A 20097-nucleotide genomic window follows, 5' to 3' on the forward strand; every position below is an offset into this window, starting at 1 on the left:
AAAAAAATAAAAGCAAACTTGCTGATGTGGCATTTAAAATAATCTTTCTAAAAAATAAAATAAAATAATCTTTCTACTATTCATTTTTTTTTAAAGATTTTATCTATTGATTCATAGAGACAGAGAGAGAGAGGCAGAGACACAGGCAGAGGGAGAAGCAGGCATCATACAGAGAGCCTGACGCGGCACTCAATCCAGGGTCTCCAGGATCATGCCCCGGGCTGCAGGCGGCGCTAAACCGCTGCGCCACCGGGGCTGCCCTCTTTCTACTATTCAAAATCAAAAACACAGAATTCAAAATGAACATGGTAAATTATCTACATAAAAATAGTTTATAATACAAATAAATTTAATAAATACAATAAGTCTTTGGGTAAATATTTGTACTAAAGTAATGCTGCAGAAGAGAAAAAAGCTTTCTCCTGAAAATACCATTTGCTTATCCGCAAAGGAATATTAACATATTTGTACGAAAAGTATGAAGTATGAGACAAACTTAGTCGTAAAAATAAGTTTAGACTAAATAAATTTAGCCTTTAGTCTATAATATATAGTATTTTATAAGGTACTATTATTTTTTTTTAAGTTTTGATTTTTCTTAAATGATGGTTTTATTATTTACCTCCATGACAGTGTAGCTTACATTTGCAATTTTGGTTCTATTTACGAAACAGTTTTGGAAAACACATCTCAAATCCAAACTGGTGAAACTTTTTTGTCTTCTAATTGTTAATGACAACCTGATTATTCACAAATCGATTAAAATACTGAGTTTATTATCTAGCTCCCTTGTTTCTTTTTTCTTGTCTTTTCAATACTCATTACTTATTTATAACTTCAGTCAGAGGGACTCAGGCACAAAGATGAAACTTAATAAGAAACTTTATTTCCTATTAAAAGGTGTGTTAAAAGATTTTTCACAGGAGGACATTTAACTTCTTGCCCTAAATGAGGATTCTGAATAAAGTTTTTAACTATGTTTTTAAATCTCATTTCAGCTGTCACAGGGAGTCAAAAAGTATGATGCTGTTTTTAAAAGACTTGCTGTTAGCGAGCGTGTGTGTTCATATGTGTGCATATGTCAAAAAGGAATAAGTAAAAATACTTTCCCCAATACAGTCTTTGGAGAGAGGTTGAAATCTTACTGAACTTTTGGAAAGCAAGGCTCAACATGTGTGCAGGATCCTAAAACAAATATGAAATATAGTTTTATAAGGAAGACTTGAGTACAGGAAAACTTGGCAGAAAACATTTTTTTAAGTGAGTATGTATAACATATAATATTACTGGGGATCCCTGGGTGGCTCAGCAGTTTGGCTCCTGGCTTCGGCCCAGGGCATGATCCTGGAGCCCCGGGATCGAGTCCCATATCGGGCTCCCTGCATGGAGCCTGCTTCTCCCTCTGCCTGTGTCTCATGAATAAATAAATAAAATCTTTAAAATATATATATATATAATATTACATTACTTTCAGGTATATAATGATTTGATATTTGTATATATTGTAAAGTGATCACCACAATTCTAGTTAACATGTGTCACAATACATAGTTACAAAAGTATTTTTTCTTGTGATAAGAACATTTAAGATCTACTTTCTCAGGAATCTTCAAATATGCAATATAGTATTAGTATCTGTAGTCACTATGCTGTACATTATATCCTCACAACTTATTTTATAACTAGAAGTTTGTACCTTTTGAAACTCTCACCCATTTCAACCATTCCCCATCTCTCACCTCTGGCAACCACCAATCTGTTCTCTGTATCTATATGACCTTGGATTTCTTTGGTTTTGGGGGTTTTTTTAGATTCCACACATAAGTGACATAATTCAGTATTTGTCTTTCTCTGACTTATTTCATTTAGCATAATACCCTCAAGACAGTAAACACTCCTGTTTCCTTAGCAGTTACCTCTATTTGATATTTTAGGCACTACTGTTTTCTATCTTAACTAGAATTAATAACTCAATACAACACAATTGAAGGGTTTAAACTGAATTGTTTAGATTTTCAATTACTGAATGGAAAATTAAGCACAACAAAGAGGTTTTACATTATTTATAAACTATTTTACACTGTATTTATACCATTTATACTACATTTATACTTTTATACTATCATACACTATTTATACACTATTTACATTGTTTATGTTATATATACAATAATTTACACAGTAACCTGTGTAGTATGCTTAAATAAAAAAATTAATGAATTAACATCTCTATTTTAATATAAAATAATTAGTATAAAATCAATTAACTATTCAGTCTAAATTAATCAGTTAAAATACTATTAAAAAAATTTCCCTAATTTACAACAAATAATTTCTATGCCACTTAGATTGCAAAATGTTAGTTTCAACATAGCTATTTAGTCTCTCTAAAGCATCAACAGTATGTGGGCACCAAATGCATTCTATCATTAGACTATTAAAAGAAATTTACTGTACCTAGATCCCACTGCGCCATCTCCAGAGTCTTGGCTTCCAGCTTCACTTGGTGTGCTCACAGATTTGGAGGATGGAGACATAGGAGGAGGGACTAAATAGTGAAATAGACAGGTATCCGCTGTTACTACACGGAGAGGTTGCTCAGCTTATGACGTTTCAAAATTTAACATGAAGTAATTAACAAAAAAGAAAAAAAATGGCAAACCAAAAAACAAAAATACATGAATGAAAATGAACAGTAGAAAGAAGAGGAGAAAGACAAAGTTAACAACGCATGCTGACAATTCATGCAATTTCTCTGGCAAAATGCATTTGGGTTTTATATTAAAAAAAAAAAAAAAGCAAGATTATGAAAGGATGCATCTTCATCCCAGCCAACACCAAATGTGGGCACTAATTTTCAAAGGAGAGCATTCCTTCCCCCCTTTCTAACTTCTCACTTTTAAGATCACCAGATATTATAAATATTACTTATAATTGTTGTCAAAATCAAAACTCTGAAATATTCTTCAAAAGTCATTTGAGTTAGTTCCTTTGTAATTAGGAACTTATACTCTTCAGTAGACTACTAAAAAATTTTCTGAGATTCATTTTAAAATGTTAATTTTCATCTAACAATTTATTTCAGAAATACCTTAAATGATTTCCTATTCCCCCCACAAAGAAAAGGGGCCATTTTAAAGAAAATGACTACAGCTAAAGGAATGGCTCCTTTAAAATGTCCATTAGTTCCAGCAATTTGGGTGAAAAATGCAAACAGGCCATAAAACAGCATGCCTTCTAGACATGATGCATAACATAAAGTGATGCATGCAACTTAAACAAGGCAAGACTTATGATAACTTCCTTACCCCAGTATTCAGAAAAAACTGAAGTGTACAGACAAAGATACAGACACCCAAAATATTCTTAATCCCTTCTTATAGAAAAATATACATTTTTCATAGTATATAAAACAAACAGCAAATGCTTTCCCCTAAATCATCACTCTTAACATTATATATCAACACTTAAACGTGCACATTTCATGCTATTACATTTGTAAAACATTTTGATTACCATTGCAGGAAGTATAGGAGGATCATCACTGCCATCTTCTGGTTAAATTTTACCATAAATCTCCCCAATCCCAAGTATCTTTTTAAAATAATTTTTCAGTATATAATATTAAGTGACTGACACATTGTATGTTGAGTTGCAAGCCCTCCTTTTAATAGTCTACTGAAAATAGAAGTTCCTAATTACAAAGGAACTAACCTAAAGATGTATTTAATTAAAAATCTGTGTTTTAGAGAGAGTAACATTCATTGAACCCTTAAAATTATATTTAAATGTTTATACATGATACAAAAGAAGAAGCTGGGTTTGCTAATCTACAAAATGTACAAGTTTAGTACAATGAATTATATCTTTTGCTTTTTTTTTTTTTTTTTTTTTTTGGTAATATAACCTCTACACTCAATGTGAGATGTGAACTCATGACCCTGAGGATCAAGAGTCACATGTTCTACTGACGGAGCTAGCCAGGTACCCCAATGATGAATTACATCTTAAACACAGGTAGAAAACTAATCATCTTTATTTTTTGAATGGCAAATTCCATTGGTAACCAATAGTAAGATTAGAAGAAAAAAAACACAGCTAGAATGTTTCCTGAGATACAGCGATTAATTCTTGAATTCCAAAGGACTATAAAAAAATAATTAAATGTTTCTAATTTTGTGACTAAATTTCTTAGAAACAACTATAAAACCACATCACCTTCATACGGTTCACAAGTGGATGGCACTGTGCTAGATGCTGAGTATAACACCTAAAGTAGCTAAATATGATTTCTATCTAAAAATATGGGACGCCTGGGTGGCTCAGCAGTTGGGCATCTGCCTTCAGCTCAGGGTGTGATCCTGGAGCCCCAGAATCAAGTCCCACATCGGGCTCCCCACATGGAGCCTGCTTCTCCTCCCTCTGCCTGTGTCTCTGCCTCTTTCTCTGTGTCTCTTGTGAATAAATAAAATCTAAAAAAAAGATAATAATAATAATAAAATAAAACAAAAATAAAAGAACACTGGGGCACCTGGTGGTTCAGTCAGTTAAGCGTCTGCCTTCAGGCCAGCTCATGATACCTGGGTTCTGGGATCAAGTCCCATAGCAGGCTCCCTGACAAACAGGGAGCCTCCCTCTCCCTCTGCTGCTCCCCCTGCTTGTGCTCTCTCACTCTCAATCTCTCTCAAATAAACAAATGGATAAAATCTTTAAAAAAATAAAATGACATTAATGCCCCCTAACTTCATTTAGGTTATATTCCTCATCTTTTTGTCTGTTTCTCAATGTGAGGTTTTTCCTTTGTCTAAGTCCCAACCGATACAGAAATAAATAGTATCTCATACCAGTTTGCCTACTCTGCTGAAGCACAAGTATGTGTTTATTATAGTGAAGCATCATAATTTCTCATATTAAAGATTTTCTTTTAAAGATTAAAGAAGAAATTTTGTATTCCTTAATGCTTAGGAGAATAATTTTTCTAACTATACATATATATTAAGAAGATTGGAGGAAAACAGTAATATTCCTATTAATCTAATTATTTGTGATAAAGTATAAAATTCTTTTTCAGTTTATTGCATTTTTCCCCCTTTCTGATAACTTCAAGTATCATTGACTCAACTCAATAAATTCAACAGTATCTTACTTAGCTAAGACTACATTATAAAAAAAGTTCCCTCAAATTCTTTATGGAAATAAGTCAAACAGTAATTATACATACATAAACATATTAACCTAGCCAATAAGTGTGTCAAAATAAAAGTTCCCAAGATAAATATAAGTTACAGGAGCAAGGCTACCAAATTATTATAGTTTATCAGCCAGAAGCAAAATTAATTGCCATGACATCAAATTTGTGATTCAAAAAAAATCTCCATCCCAGAGCTATACCATCATTTCTCACAAAAGGCAGTTTTCAAGCCAGCTTATAGAAAGGACTCATTTAACACTCAAAATTATCTGGTTCACCCATTTCATCTTGCAATAATAAATAATGTATACTACAGAAGAGGCAAACCTAGAAAAAGAAAATTATCATTATTGAAAAAAGAGTATTAACAGAAAAGGGAATGGCAGTGTTGTTTGGTCACTACCATATTTCAACATAATTAGTCTAGAAAAATCAAAGACTACAGTAATTGCACAATAAGGCAATGCCACCATACTCTCAGATTCAACAACCTCTAAGAGCAAAGAGCATGCATTCAGGGAGGTTAAAAAAAAATTCTGAACTCATAGCACTTCAAATCTCAAAAAAAGACTCAACTTTAGAATTCATTTGTAAAGATGATTTAAGAGTCCAATCAGATATAAAAATAACAAAAGCCATTACTAATTAGCTTTTGCCAAGTATCTGAGATACAATCTGCTTAGTAAGAACAGTGATTCAGTCTCATTACTTTCACTCCAATTATCTCTCTCTCTCTTATATATAAATATATCTCTTATATAGCCTAAGACAAAGCTTTAAAAAGGCACAAAAGATTTAACATTAACATAGGTGAATATCTGAACGAATTTAAGTTTCTTAGAAGTTCATGAAGAGCAAAGACTTATTTCCTTCTTTGAGAACCAGAGGAGAAATACAGAATAAACTGAAAAACAAATCTATATCATGGGATTCACTGATCACATAAGTAATATTGAAAAGACTGTGACTCTTTAATTATCTAGAACAAAAACTCAATCAAGAAGGCCTTTCCTACCAGTTTAGATTTTGGCCTTCCAAGGATATAAAAATCAACACTGTTGTCTCTTGGCCTGCAAGGAAACATCTAGAATATTTTTAAACTAGAAATTACCTAGGAATGCACCCAGATTTATGTTTAGAATTAAGTTTGAGTTAACCACTCAGAACCACACAAACATCTCAGAGATGATAGATGAGGCACAGCCCAATTATTTATCAGGTAGAAGAAAGCCTCCTGCAAGAAGGGGCTTTTGCTAGGAAGAAGAACCTAGAAAGGTGAACAGTCAAGGAATGTGAATGGAGGGAGTAGGAGCTGGTAGATACAGTAAAATGGAAGGAGTGAGCTTCTGAGATAACCTGAAGTTGTAAGCCCTCCTCTAGCTAATCTATGATACTGAATACTCACACACAGCCCTCACTACAATAATGCCCTCTTGTGGATACTCTTAGCCTGGAACAATAACATTTGAAAAACTTATTTTCATAACTTCCTTTTTTTGTCCTGATATATAATGCTTTAAACCTTAACTCTCTTAAATATTAATTTTTCCCTTTCTATGGCCTCTTCTCCTGGTAACGAAATTTAAATATTCTCAATAGTCTCCTCTAAGTGTTTCATTTCTCTCATTGTCTTTTTCTTTTTTTTTCTCATTGTCTTTAATGTAATTCAGAACATCAGATAACTTTTTCTAAAAAAATTAATAAATAATAAAATTCTGTGGGGATCCCTGGGTGGCTCAGCAGTTTAGCACCCGTCTTCAGCCCAGGGCGTGATCCTGGAGACCCGGGATCGAGTCCCACATCGGGCTCCCTGCAGGGAGTCTGCTTCTCCCTCTGCCTATGTATCTCTCTCTCTCTCTCTCTCTCTGTGTGTGTGTGTGTCTCTCATCTATAAATAAAATATTTTTAAAAAGAATAAAATTCTGTGGTATTAAAATACTATAATGAATAATTTGTTAAAATTAGGCTAAACATGAAGAAATGACTTGGTACATGGGAACCATTCATTCCATCTCATCAATTTACCAATTACAAGATAAATAAGTACTAGAGATAAAGCATACAATATGATGACTATAGTTAATACCGTTATATGGTATATAGGAAAAGTGTTTAAAAAATAGATTCTAGGGATCCCTGGGTGGCTCAGGGTTTAGCGCCTGCCTTCAGCCCAGGACATGATCCCGGAGTCCTAGGATCGAGTCCCACATCGGGCTCCCTGCATGGAGCCTGCTTCTCCCTCTGCCTATGTCTCTGCCTCTCTCTCTCTCTCATTGTGTCTCTCATAAATAAATAAATAAAATCTTAAGAAAAATAGATTCCAAAAGTTGTCATCAGAAGAAATTTCTTTTCTTTTCTTCTTAGTATATCTGGATGAGATGACAGATGTTAACTAAACCTATTGTTAAATTATTTTACAATATATGTGAATCAAACCATCATACAATATACCTTAAACTTATATAGTGATATATGTCAATTATTTCTCATAAAACTGGGAAAAAATGAGATTTTTTTAAATGAGATTTAAGATATTCAAAAGGCATGCAAGGGAAATAAATGAAGCAATAATTATTTTTGACTGGCAAAGTTTTTCTGTTTCTTCCTAATAAAGAAAATCCAGATAATAAATTGTCACACTAATCAATGTTTTGTGCCTTGTTGATACAGACTCAGGCTGCAGAATAATTGACAGTGTCTGTTTTCATCTCTTTACAAGACCATCAAAACAGTAGTTATACATCAAAAGAGAATGACTTTATTTTTTTCAATCATCAGTGCTTAAGAACTCTATATTGGATACAATATGTCTTGAAAACAGTTGTACCTAAAATTAACTTTCTTAAAACTGGCCACTTAGATTTAGCTTTTTAAAAAAAAAAAAAAAAAAAAAAAAAAAGCCATGCTTCTTTTATGAAATATTCAAATTTCAATTTACACAATGCTTTTTTCTGAAATTTAAACAATCAGGTTTTGATTTTGCTTTTAAAGCAGATGGCTTTTATTTGGCCTTACAAGGTAGAAAGACATATGGCCTAATAATAATTGAACAAACATTTAAGTGTCTAACCTGTGCTGGACACCAGGGATAAAAATGTTATTTTCCCTGCTCTCAAGGGTCTCTCATAAAACAGTCAACTCACCAAATAAATAGGATTCTACCAATGAGAAGCTAAAAGACACTTTATTAGCTCTATCTTTTTTAAAAAAACAAATTCTTTTCAGAATAAAAAAAAAGAAAAAAGTCTATTTTAGGAAGAGATTGGCATTTTTAATAAATCCTCTTGAATATTCTGGCAGTATTTTTACCCTTCTATAATTAAAAAATATTTATTAAATACATTCTGTAGTGAAAAGAAAAACAAGTATCCATGCTGGGTCATGATATATAATGTATTTTTTATTTTGGGCTACTGTCAAGTAAGTTTGGTAGACACTGCTTTCATCTGTATCCTGTATTCTTCAGGTATAATTTTAAATAAATACTGGAAAGATTTTTTAGGAATCTGCCAGAGAACAGAAGAAGGTGAAAACCACACAACTCATTTAATGTGGCTACTATAACCAGATACCATTATATCTATTATAATGGCCAGACAAGATATATAATAAAAGGGAAAAATTTACGGGTATGATTCTCTTAAGAGTATAGATGAAGAACTCCCAAATAAAATACTTGCAAATGAATTCAGCAACACATAAGAAAAAAATTATCTCATAACTAAGTTGTTTATTCCAGAATGTAAGCATGCTTCTCCATAACAAAAGCTATCACTGTAAATCATCAAATTAATCTATTACAAGAGAAAAAAGCATATGATCATCTCAAAATATCACGAGACCTATGAATTTACTGCAAATACTTTGGCAGTTTTAAAGCATGCCCAAATACTTTGTGAATTCCAATCAACATAATATAGTGGAATTGATGACTTCCAAGAGTAAGTCATAAAAATAATAGCTTTTTTCTTGGCTGTCTTTATCTTTGGATCGCACCACTCTGGAGAACCTAACATTCTGCAAGCATACTCCAGCAGTTCTGTGGAGTGGCCCATGTAGATAGGAACTCAGGCCTCTCACTAACAACAGTCAGCACCAACTTACCACCCATGTGGGTAAGGCACCTTAAAAGCAAATCTTAGCACAAGGCAAGCTTTGAGATAACTGCAGCTCTGATTGACATCTTGACTTCAATGCTATGACATACCCTGAGCCAGAACCACTCAGCTAAGTCACTACCAAATTCCTAATGGACAGAAACTGAGAGATAATAAATGTTTATTATGGTTTTAAAAAATTCAAACTGATACAAAAAGAAATGGAAAACTTGAAGAGACTATAACCTTACAAAGAGATCTGAAATGGCTAATAACCTCTGCTCTCAACTAACCCTTGGGGGAAAAAAATGTAATCCCAGGCAGTTTTACAATTGAATTCTACCAAGTTTTAAAGAACAGGTAACATCTATCCTTTATACAAACTGTGCTACAAAATAGCAAAAGGTAAAGCTGTCCAATTTATTTTAAAATCATAACCATTGGGGCACCTGGGTGGCTCAGCGGTTGAGTGTCTGCCTTTGGCTAAGGTCATGATCCGAGGGTCCTGGGATCGAGTCCAACATCAGGCTCCCTGTGGAGAGCCTGTTTCTCCCTCTACCTATGTCTGCCTCTCTTTGTCTCTCATGAATAAATAAATAAAATCTTTTTAAAAAATAAATAAAATCATAACTACTAAAGCATGGACACTACAAGAAAGATAGCCAAATTCACTTAGAAATATATATATAAAAATTGTAAATAAAGTATTAGCTAATCTATTTAAAAAATACACCCCAAATCTCTGCCACCCCTAGAGGTGATTAGTAATTAAATTGAAAAAAATCAAGCATGTCTTCTGCTTTTCTAACAGGAAATTCATTTACAGTAACCAAATAAATCTAATTACTGAGGGAAAATTCTCCATTACAGAAGAATTTCAGACAATAAGTGCAGATGGAATGATGGAATTATAAAAACAATTCTGCAACTCCTAATTTAATATCTGATTTAGATAAGAATTACCAAGTAGTATTAAAATCATTTGGTAAAAAGTTGATGAAGAGCTGAACATTCACATGGTGCCAAAGTATCACCTCTAGATACTACCTGATAATCATAAGGAAAATAAAAATATAACTATGATGGAGAGACCTTGCAGTCACAATTGTAACCTAGTAATCAATCTTAGCATCACCAATAGCCCAACAACCAGGCATATGGGCTACTGATGTGATATAACAAGAAGTATAAAGAATCGTTTATGAGATACTCTTGCCAAAGATGTTCAACCTGAACCAAACAAGTTTTTTAAGTCTAATTTCCAGTTGAGAAGAAATACAAAAGATAGAAGAACAAAAGCTAAATATGAGAAAACCATCATATAAACCCAGAAGGTAGGACATCCTAGAGACCAGCCCGCTCTCTTCAAAAACTTGATGCCATAGGGCAAAAAGTAGTGGGTGGAGAATCTTCTATATCTAAAAAAACTAAAAACATATCACTAAATGTAGCATATGGTGCAGCAAGATTTGGATGAGGGGAAAGTTTAATTTTTTATAGAGGAAGAAAAATTTATAAAGCTAGGGCTATTTTGAAAAAGAAGAAAAAAGAGGGGTGATTTCCTATATCAGAAATTAGGACATAATACAAAGCCATACTGATTAAAACCATGGGTTAATAGTATAGAACCAGACAAATTGGATCAACAGTAAAAATACAGAGCCCAGAACTGTCATGAATATATGGGAACTGATTGTATGACAAAGTTGGCATCAGATATCAGTGAGAGAAAAGATGAACTATTTAATAAATAGTACTGAGAAAATTAACTAACTATATGGAGAAAACTAGATTGGATCCCTAACTCACACTATATTCAAAAATATAACCCAAACATCTAAAGGTGAAGGTTAAAACTATAAAGCCTAATAGAAAAAAATGTAGGGGGCAGCCTGGGTGGCTCAGGGGTTTAGCGCTGCCTTCAGCACAGGGTATGATCCTGGAGACCTGGGATCAAGTCCCACGTCGGGCTGCCTGTGTGGAGCTTGCTTCTCCCTCTGCCTGTGTCTCTGCCTCTCTCTCTCTCTCTCTCTCTCTCTCTCTCTCTGTCTCTCATGAATAAATAAATAAAATCTTAAAAAAAAAAAAAAAGAAAAAATGTAGGAAAATATATATTGTGTCCTCAAAGAAAGGATTTCTTAAAAAAAAAAAAAAAAGACCAAAAAGTACCAAAAAGGGTTATAATTGGCAGCTCTATTATCAAAATGAAGGATTTGAACATATTAAAATGAAGGATTAGAACATATTAAAATGAAGGATTAGTTTCAATGAAAGATACTATAAACAGAGTTAACAGGTAATAGACTGAGAGAAGGCTTCTTTTTTTTTAGAAAGAGTAAAACAAAGAAGTCCTCTCCTAAAATATACAAGGAACTCCTACAGCAAGAAGATAAAGAACTCCAATAGTAAATAGGTTACAGATATGAATATGCAATTCATAGAAGACAAAAAATAGATATTTGAAAAACCATCAACCTCAGTATAAAAAGATAAATTCATATTAAAACATTTTGATATACTACTTTATATCCATCAAATTGGCAAAAACTGGAAAGCTGAATAAAATCAGGTGATGATGTAGATATGATAAAATAGTCACTTTCTCATTCAATGGCATTAGGAGGGTAAACCAGTAGTCATTCTTGAGAGTGGTACGTAGAATCTAATAAATGTAAGTAAGCTTAAACACAATAACACAGCAAGTCAATTCTTATGCATACACCCCAGAGAAACTTTTCCACAGTTCTCAATGGGAAAGTATATATTCTTTATAGTATTGACTGTAATAGCAAAGCAAAGAGATAGAAGCAATCTAAGTACATATTACTTGGGGAACATATAAGTAAAATACATTGGAATATTATGCAGTCAAAAATTAATAACTAGATCTGTACTTAGCAACATGGGTAGGTCTCAAATACTGCTTGACAAAAAGGTACAAACAAAATGATACAAGGCCATTTATGTATATTAAACATACAAACACACACATGTGAAACTTTGAAATGTGTAACACATGTAGGACAGATCAAAAGTTAAAAACGCAAGAATGGGTACTTAATGCAGACTGGGAAGGGAAATGAAATTGGAGATGGGGAAAGAAGGAGAAACACACACCCCACCCCCCTTGAAGAATGGTCTTTCAAGACTTGATAATGGAGGAGGGCCATGAACTGAGAAATATGAGCAAGTGAATTCAGTGAAACTGAAGTCCTAAAAACAGAAAAGGAAAAAAAATTTCTGCAGGAGAAAAAGAAAGCCAATGACAGAAAAACTGATCAAAGACCATCCAACTAACAAGGAACTTGGTTTAGTTACTATTTTAACAATGCTGGTTCTGATTGATTTACTTTTAAAATTGCAATATACAATGTAAACTTATTAAATACATATAAATTAATATATTTCAATCTTCAAATTCTGCCATTAAGAAAAAAGCAAATGACCTGAAAGCTTTTTCATCTTGAAACCTTCTAGAAATATCAGCTCTAGAAAGAGTTGTGTTGTAGTTTCACAACAGGCAAATAGCAGTTACTATTTCTGGTATTTATCCCCTTAACTAGATGGAATTAGCCCACAAATGAACCCTAAATGACAAAGGCCATGTCAAACTAAAATACTGTGTAACAGCGTCCAGATCAGAATTATTTTAAGCAAGCACCTAATGCTTTCTGACATGTAATTAGACTGTTTTCAGTATCTCTACTATTTCAGCTTTATGGTTTAGTACCGTTATCATAATGAATAGCTAAAAAAAAAAGAGCAAGTCAAATTGCTGCCAAAATAAGCTACCAATACTATTTCCCTTATTAGCAATGAAATTAGGCGGCTACCTTTTCCTTCCATTCCTATACCTCTAAATACAAAAAAAACTTTTAGAACTTTGATTTATTATACCTCTTTTTAACCTACAGAAAAAAATACAGAGTTAAGATAAGGAATCACAGTCATCTTTGAACTAAATACAGTATGGCACAGAAAACCTATTCAACAAATGTTGAAATAAATTACTGATTTAATAAGAAGAGTCAATTGGTTGTTCAGTGTATGTTAATAAGTACTTAATCTTGCAACCCTTTTAAAAAAACAAAATAATCATATATTGGCACATGTGAAAAAATATAATTCTGAATAAATTAGAAGATCAATCATTTTTAAGAGACAAATATGAAAAATATGCTGAATATATTAAAGTCGATGCATTCATCTCAGATACACCTGAGCTGAATAGCATCTATTCTTAGGTCTTATAAATGGATATATTCTCATCCTTACCAATGGGGGATTCTGGAGTCAGCCCCATGCTTTGAAGCAATGCTTCTGCTTCTCTTCTTTTTTTTTCAAGATCTGATTCTTCTTGCACAGGAGCGACTGCTTCCTTCTTCTGATCAGTCTAGATTTTTACAGTTAAAAACTTAAATTTACATAGGGTATGAAACATTTCCGTTTGCAAAAAAAAGTGTATTTTAAATAATATACTAATACTGTATACTCTGGGGGATAGACTGAGTTTTGAACGCACATTATATTAAATGAAAACCATTCTCCATAGAGTTCTAGTACGTAATCTCCAAATGATTCATAATCAAGGAGTTCCCATTAAAGTTTTTACCTAATAGATAAATTCAAAAAGTACAGTCAACTTCTATTTATCTATAGTTTGAAATTGTTATCCACAGTTAAGAATTGTGGAAACCTCCTCTAGTGGCACAAAAGCTTAGATATAAATATCACAACACTGTGGGAAAAAAAAAAAGATTAAATTATTTAAGAGGTAACAAATTTTAAGTAAATGGACAATGTGATTTGTTGAAAATCAGTATGAATACCTCAAACTTCTGTATGAAGTCTTCATTGTATTTATGCAATTTTGTGTAGAAGATGTTTGTCAAAAATTCATCTGGAGAAAGGTTTTTATTTTTGTCTTTTTAAACTATAGGTCTTATTTTTATGACACTAAAAACATGGTTGAATTTGGTAAAGTTAAAATTCACTTTTGCATAACATAAAACATTTGTTATCAAAATTATTGTCAGCTGGGCAGCCCGGGTGGCTCAGCGGTTTAGCACCGACTTCGGCTCAGGGCGTGATCCTGGAGACCTGGGATCGAGTCCCAAGTCAGGCTCCCTGCATGGAGCCTACTTCTCCCTTTGCCTGTGTCTCTGCCTTTCTCTCTCTGTCTCTCATGAATGAATAAATAAAATCTTAAAAAAAAAATATTGTCAGCTTTTATTTCAGTCACTTTTAGCAAAATCTTCCAGGTAAACTAGATAAGCCTCAATAATCTCAAAGCATCCAAAACATCTCAAATGAAATCTAAGCCTTCAAAGGAAAAGTTTTACATATAGACCTCAGATGGCTATTTTGACCAAACAACTATTACTCATACAATTAATATGCAGTGAATTTTGTCAATCATTATATTCTATAATACCATTTTAACTTAAAGAGGTCATCAGTAAACTTCATCAAAATAGCCAAACAGGCTATATTATCAAATTGACACTTTATCTGTATAAACAGCAATATATTAGTAGACTCATTGTTTAATACTATTAAATCATCTCTTGTGATGTTTCATAACTTTTAAATTAGCTATAAATCATGTAGTAGATACCCCCAGGAGGCTATTTATGCCACTTATAGCCATCTTTAGAAAACAAAAATCAAATACATTCTCAGCACTGAAGGGTTTAAGGCTATATAGATACTACTTTGGAATGGATCTGCCTATCGGACTCCTGTTTCTATCAGTTAACTTTTAATCAAACAGCTAACTTAAACCTCCAATGTTCTTATGATAATGTATCACAGAAAATTCTTCAGTTTACAAGCCTTTACAACATCATAGCAATGCTGCACATAAATCATACTTTCAATTTTTCTGATTTTTCTTTTCCCTTAAGAGATTTCTAGAAGTCTTGGCTATTGGCTATCAAATAGAAAACCTTGGTACCAATGGCACCCTTAGGACAAATTATCTTACACTGACCATTTAAAACGTATCTGTGGTAACAGTATACAAATCTGTCCAAATAGTTGGGGAAAATGTACATATCAATGCAGGAACAAATAAAATAGCTCTAGCTCAGGGTCAATGTATATTTGCTGTACATGAAATGGTGATGTGAAAAATCAGAACACACAGGAGATTATTTACTAGAACTCTATTGAGAATGGTCTCTATTTAAGGTTGTATCAAACCTACTACTTGGTGAAAATATTTCCTGATGAAAGAGATAACAAACTCCCTAATCAATTAAATAACCTATTAGGTATTTTCTATTATTTATTCTGACAAACTGTTAGCAGTACAAACTGGCAAAACATTCAGATAACTAAGTTCAAATTCCAAACTAAGTTATGATATATATGCCACGTTTTCATGAACCATTAAAAGATAGATGTGCCTCACCTTATGTAATACATACATTCCTAGAAGAGAAATTATGTAAATTGGACTTTTATAAATCAAATCCCCAAAATGCAATCAAATCTATATGAAATATTTTTATTCAGTAAAAAAAAAATCATATTTTAATTTATCAGTTTTGTCATTTTAACATATCTGGTTTCTTTAAAGGAAAATTCACTTACAGTGCTATATTTGTAGTCACGACTGTTGGATTTTTAACTATTCTGAAAGTATTACAGAAAGGCATAACTATTTGAGATTAAATCCAATTATTTGGGATCCCTGGGTGGCACAGCGGTTTAGCGCCTGCCTTTGGCCCAGGGCCCGATCCTGGAGTCCCGGGATCAGGCTTCCTGCATGGAGCCTGCTTCTCCCTCTGCCTGTGTCTCTGCCTCTCTCTCTCTCTCTCTCTATCATAAATAAATAAAAATTAAAAAAAAATTTGTAAATCCAATTATTTTACATTGTTTACTTAAAAATAAAACATACTTCCTTTTTCTTCCTTTCTTCTTCTTTTCTCTTCTTTTCCTCTCTGATTTGGGCCAACCGCTGTTTCTTTCGTTCCAACTCTGCCTTTAATTCACTTTTGTCCGACATGTTTGCGACCTTAAAAAACATAATCATTGACAAATCATCATTAAGTTGGTTAAAGTAGCTCTCTTTTAAAAAATTAGTCTTCAAGAGGAGAATAATCTCAAGAAGCTATGAAAGTTCACTGCTATGGAAAGACAGCATATAAAATCTAATTTTTAAATATGGAAGCAGACGGGCACCTGGGTAGCTCAGTGGTTGAGCGTCTGCCTGCCTTTGGCTCAAGTCATGACCCCGGGTCCTGAGATCGAGTCCACATCAGGCTCCCCTTAGGGAGCCTGCTTCTCCCTTTGCCTATGTCTCTCCCTCTTTCTCTGTGTCTCTCATGAGTAAACCAGTAAAATCTTTAAAAAAATAATAATAATAAATATAGGGGCAGCCCGGGTGGCTCAGCCGTTTAGCACCGCCTTCAGCCTGGGGCATCATCCTGGAGTCCCTGGATCGAGTCCCGCGTCGGGCTCCCCGCATGGAGCCTGCCTCTCTCTCTGTGTCTCTCATGAATAAATAAATAAAATCTTAAATAAATAAATAAACATATATTACTGAGATTTGAAGAAAAACATTATAAGGAAATTTATATAAATGAATATTCAGAGTTGAACAAAGTAGCTAGCACACAGTAAGCTCTTTAATGCTCACATGACCAAATTTAACACAATGTCTCCGACTATTAAGACCGAGAACAGGGCAGCCTGGGTGGCTCGGCGGCTTGGCGCCGCCTTCAGCCCAGGGCCTGATCCTGGAGATCCGGGATCGAGTCCCACGTCGGGCTCCCTGCATGGGGCCTGCTTCTCCCTCTGCCTGTGTCTCTGCCTCTCTCTCTCAAGAATAAATAAAATCTTAAAAAAAAAAAAGAGAGAGAGAGAGAACATGGGCTGTCATTAAGGAGCTCTGAGGCTGTAGGACGGAGATCAAATCCACGGCCAGAGCTCTGCACTCATCCCTAGAAATCTGATAAAAGACAATATCCGGTCAGACAAAAATTCCCATAAATTCTAAAACTGACGTGTAATAGTAATATTTGAGATAAGCAAAAAACCACAAAAATTACCACTAGCTAACTAAATATACTTAAACTAAATACATTTAGTCTAGTCAAAGCCCGACAGCAGCAAAGTCTGACCAGCTCATCCTCCCGGGCCGGAAGCTCCGTGACTGACAAGTTCACTTTCCCGAAACTACAAGGAGGAGAACGCCTCTGGAATTTCGGGCTACAGCCTCCACGCCTGGGCGCCTTCCAACATGCGCGGTGCTGTCAACGCCGTGTCGTGATGACTTTTATTTATAAAATGGAGCAAGGCGAGAAGGAGTCACTCTCCCGCCGAGGTCACGGCCAGCAGGGCGCGGCCCAGGACAGGGCGCCTGGGAGAGGCGGCCTGGGGCGCCGGGCGAGCCCGGGTGGGTCAGGAGAGGCAGCGGAGGGCAGCGGGGCGTCTCGTCTCCCCGGCCTGCCTGAGTCCCGCGCGGCTCTCCGCGCTCTCCTCCGGGAGCCGGGCCGGGCGGCGCGGGCAGCGGGCACCGCCACCCCGCCCTCGGAGCGCCGACCGCAGACAGCAGGCGGAAGCGCCTCAGGGAAGCACAGCCAACCCACCTGTCAGCTGGCGGGATGGGAAAGAGTCCGCCCGCCTGCAACCTCCGCCGAACGTCCGTCTCCCTCGCTCCCAACTCCCGAGAGTCGCCGCCACTAGCTCCGCGGCTTCCCGAAGCACACAAAGAGGGATGGGCGGCGGCTACTACGGCGAGAGCTTAGGGACAAACGGCTTCAACCCGAAGGCGGTCGCTCCCAGAAAGAAGGGGTGGGGCCCTGCGGCGTGAACGGCAGCCCCGCGGTGACTCACCTGTGTAAAGCTGAAACCAAGAGACAAGACAAAGGACTCAGCCAGCCGAAGGACCCGAAGTGTCTGCACCTGGCCAAGACTGCAAGAAGACGCCTGAGGTCTACGGGCTGAGTAAGCAACCGCACCGCCCTCGCCTTACAGATGGACCGGATCACAGAGGGAGAACTACAACCCCCAGCGGCAAGGGAAACCTGCGAGCCACGAGCAATGCATTCTGGGAATTGTGGTCAATGGTAGTCGCGAAGCATGCTGGGACATGTAGTGTTTTTCTGAGCTTCCGACTTCGAGGCCTTCTATCTTCAGTACTCCAAGGAGAAGCTTCCAGCGCTTCCCTTTAACGTACTGTGGTCCGCTGCTCAGTGCTATGTGTTATGTATTTTACACACACATACATATGTCATATATATATTATGTCATATATAAATATTATTAATATATATTAGTATATGTATTTTACACGTGTCATATAACATGGCATTAACACATATATTAATATATATCAATACTATATATTAATATATGTATTTTACACAATATGTCATATATTATGTCATATATTATGTCATATATATTAATATGTATTAATATATTAATGTCATATAATGTCATATATATTATTAATATATGTGTGTGTTATATATGTTATGTGCATGCATGCACATGTGTCATATAATAAGATCTTTGACTCAACATTAGCCAGATCTTATGGATTATTTTCAGGTGGTGAACTTATGTATTACACTGCACATGAAAAACATTTTTTTAGGATATATGCACCAGTTTTAGGAGGAAAAATGCCTTATAGATGTTTCATGTGGCATCTTAGGCAATATCTAAAATATAAACCTAAATTTTGAAAATGTAGTGTAACCCATTCTGTCAGAAATGTGACCATTTATCTTTAAATAGGAAAAGATTCGTAAGTCTTGGTTTTTACTAGCATTCTTGGGCTTTTGTAAACTTGACTAGCTGGAGTGTTAGAGTTATGAAAATTAACAGTAAAAGCTTCTCTCTTTTTTTTTTTTTTTTTTTTAAGGTAGATGTGGAGCCAATGCTGTGCTTGAACTCAACACCTGAGATTAAGACCTGAGCTGAAGTCTACAGTCAGGTGGTCAACCAACTCAGCCACCCAGGCACCCCAGCAATAAAGACTTCCAATTCCCATATTTTCTCCAATATTCATCACATACACATGGAATGTTCATTTGAGCCTACAAATAAAATGACTACTGTTGGAATAAATAAATATAGATAAATAAATGTTTATCAGCATTGCAAATAATTCTCCAGTACTTTATTGCAGTGTGGTGGATAGCATTTTAATTTTCTCTCAAAGAATTTTTTTTAAAGATTTTATTTATTTATTAATGAGAGAGAGGGGGGCAGAGGGAGAAGCAGGCTCCCTGCAGGGAGCCCAACGTGGGACTCCATCCCGGGTCTCCAGGATCAGGCCCTGGGCTGAAGGTGGTGCTAAACCGCAGAGCCACTCAGCTGCCCTCTCTCAAAGAATTTTTTAAAAGTGAGAATTTTACACTATTTTTTTTTTAAGATTTTACTTATTTATTCATGAGAGACACAGAGAGAGGCAGGATTGAGTCCTGACTCAATCCTAGGACCCTGCAATCATGACCTGAGCCAAAGGCAGATGCTCAACCACTGAGCCACCCAAGTGTCCCAGAATTTTATTAAATTAAAATCAATCATTTTATACTATTGAAACCAAGCAAGAATGATTTCCACAGTTGTTAGGTTTTTAACATACAAAAAAAGGAAAAGTCATTGGAATGTGAATTTACCAGACATGTATGGGGAAATACACATTTTAAATTTTTGTACTTAAATAATTTAAAGCATTATTTGGAAACAAAGCTAACACCAAAGCACTGTCTTTCTTACATTTTAGAGGGACATTGCCCAAACCTAAGATTAACCTTTAGGATTCAAATTCTAAGTCCTGTGCCTAGT

The 20097-nt window shown here is 35.1% G+C and overlaps 1 protein-coding gene and 1 long non-coding RNA gene across 16 annotated transcripts in view; one reads left to right on the top strand and one right to left on the bottom strand.

The window, feature by feature from the left end:
* DYNC1I2 (dynein cytoplasmic 1 intermediate chain 2) overlaps positions 1–18322 on the bottom strand; it is a 59345-nt gene extending 41023 nt beyond the window's left edge. For 4 of the 15 annotated variants that reach the window (XM_072811184.1, XM_072811183.1, XM_072811177.1 and 1 more), the window contains exons 1-4: positions 17886–18058; positions 16193–16309; positions 13564–13681; positions 2458–2602 (exon numbers count right to left, since the gene is read on the bottom strand). In XM_072811184.1, the coding sequence (XP_072667285.1) occupies positions 2458–2602; positions 13564–13681; positions 16193–16300 (371 nt within the window). In that variant the 5' untranslated portion in view covers positions 16301–16309; positions 17886–18058. Of the gene's footprint in view, positions 1–2457; positions 2603–3308; positions 3327–13563; positions 13682–16192; positions 16310–17417; positions 18080–18132 lie in introns of those variants that run through there. The other 11 variants (XM_072811185.1, XM_072811180.1, XM_072811178.1 and 8 more) reach the window with 7 other exon arrangements.
* LOC140624376 (uncharacterized) lies at positions 17515–19411 on the top strand. Its single transcript, XR_012023856.1, has 2 exons — positions 17515–18243; positions 19169–19411. It is a non-coding gene; the product is annotated as an uncharacterized lncRNA (long non-coding RNA).
* Positions 19412–20097: the final 686 nt, after the last annotated feature.

Source organism: Canis lupus, chromosome 34 (genome assembly GCF_048164855.1).
Source record: "Canis lupus baileyi chromosome 34, mCanLup2.hap1, whole genome shotgun sequence".
Lineage (NCBI taxonomy): Eukaryota > Metazoa > Chordata > Mammalia > Carnivora > Canidae > Canis > Canis lupus.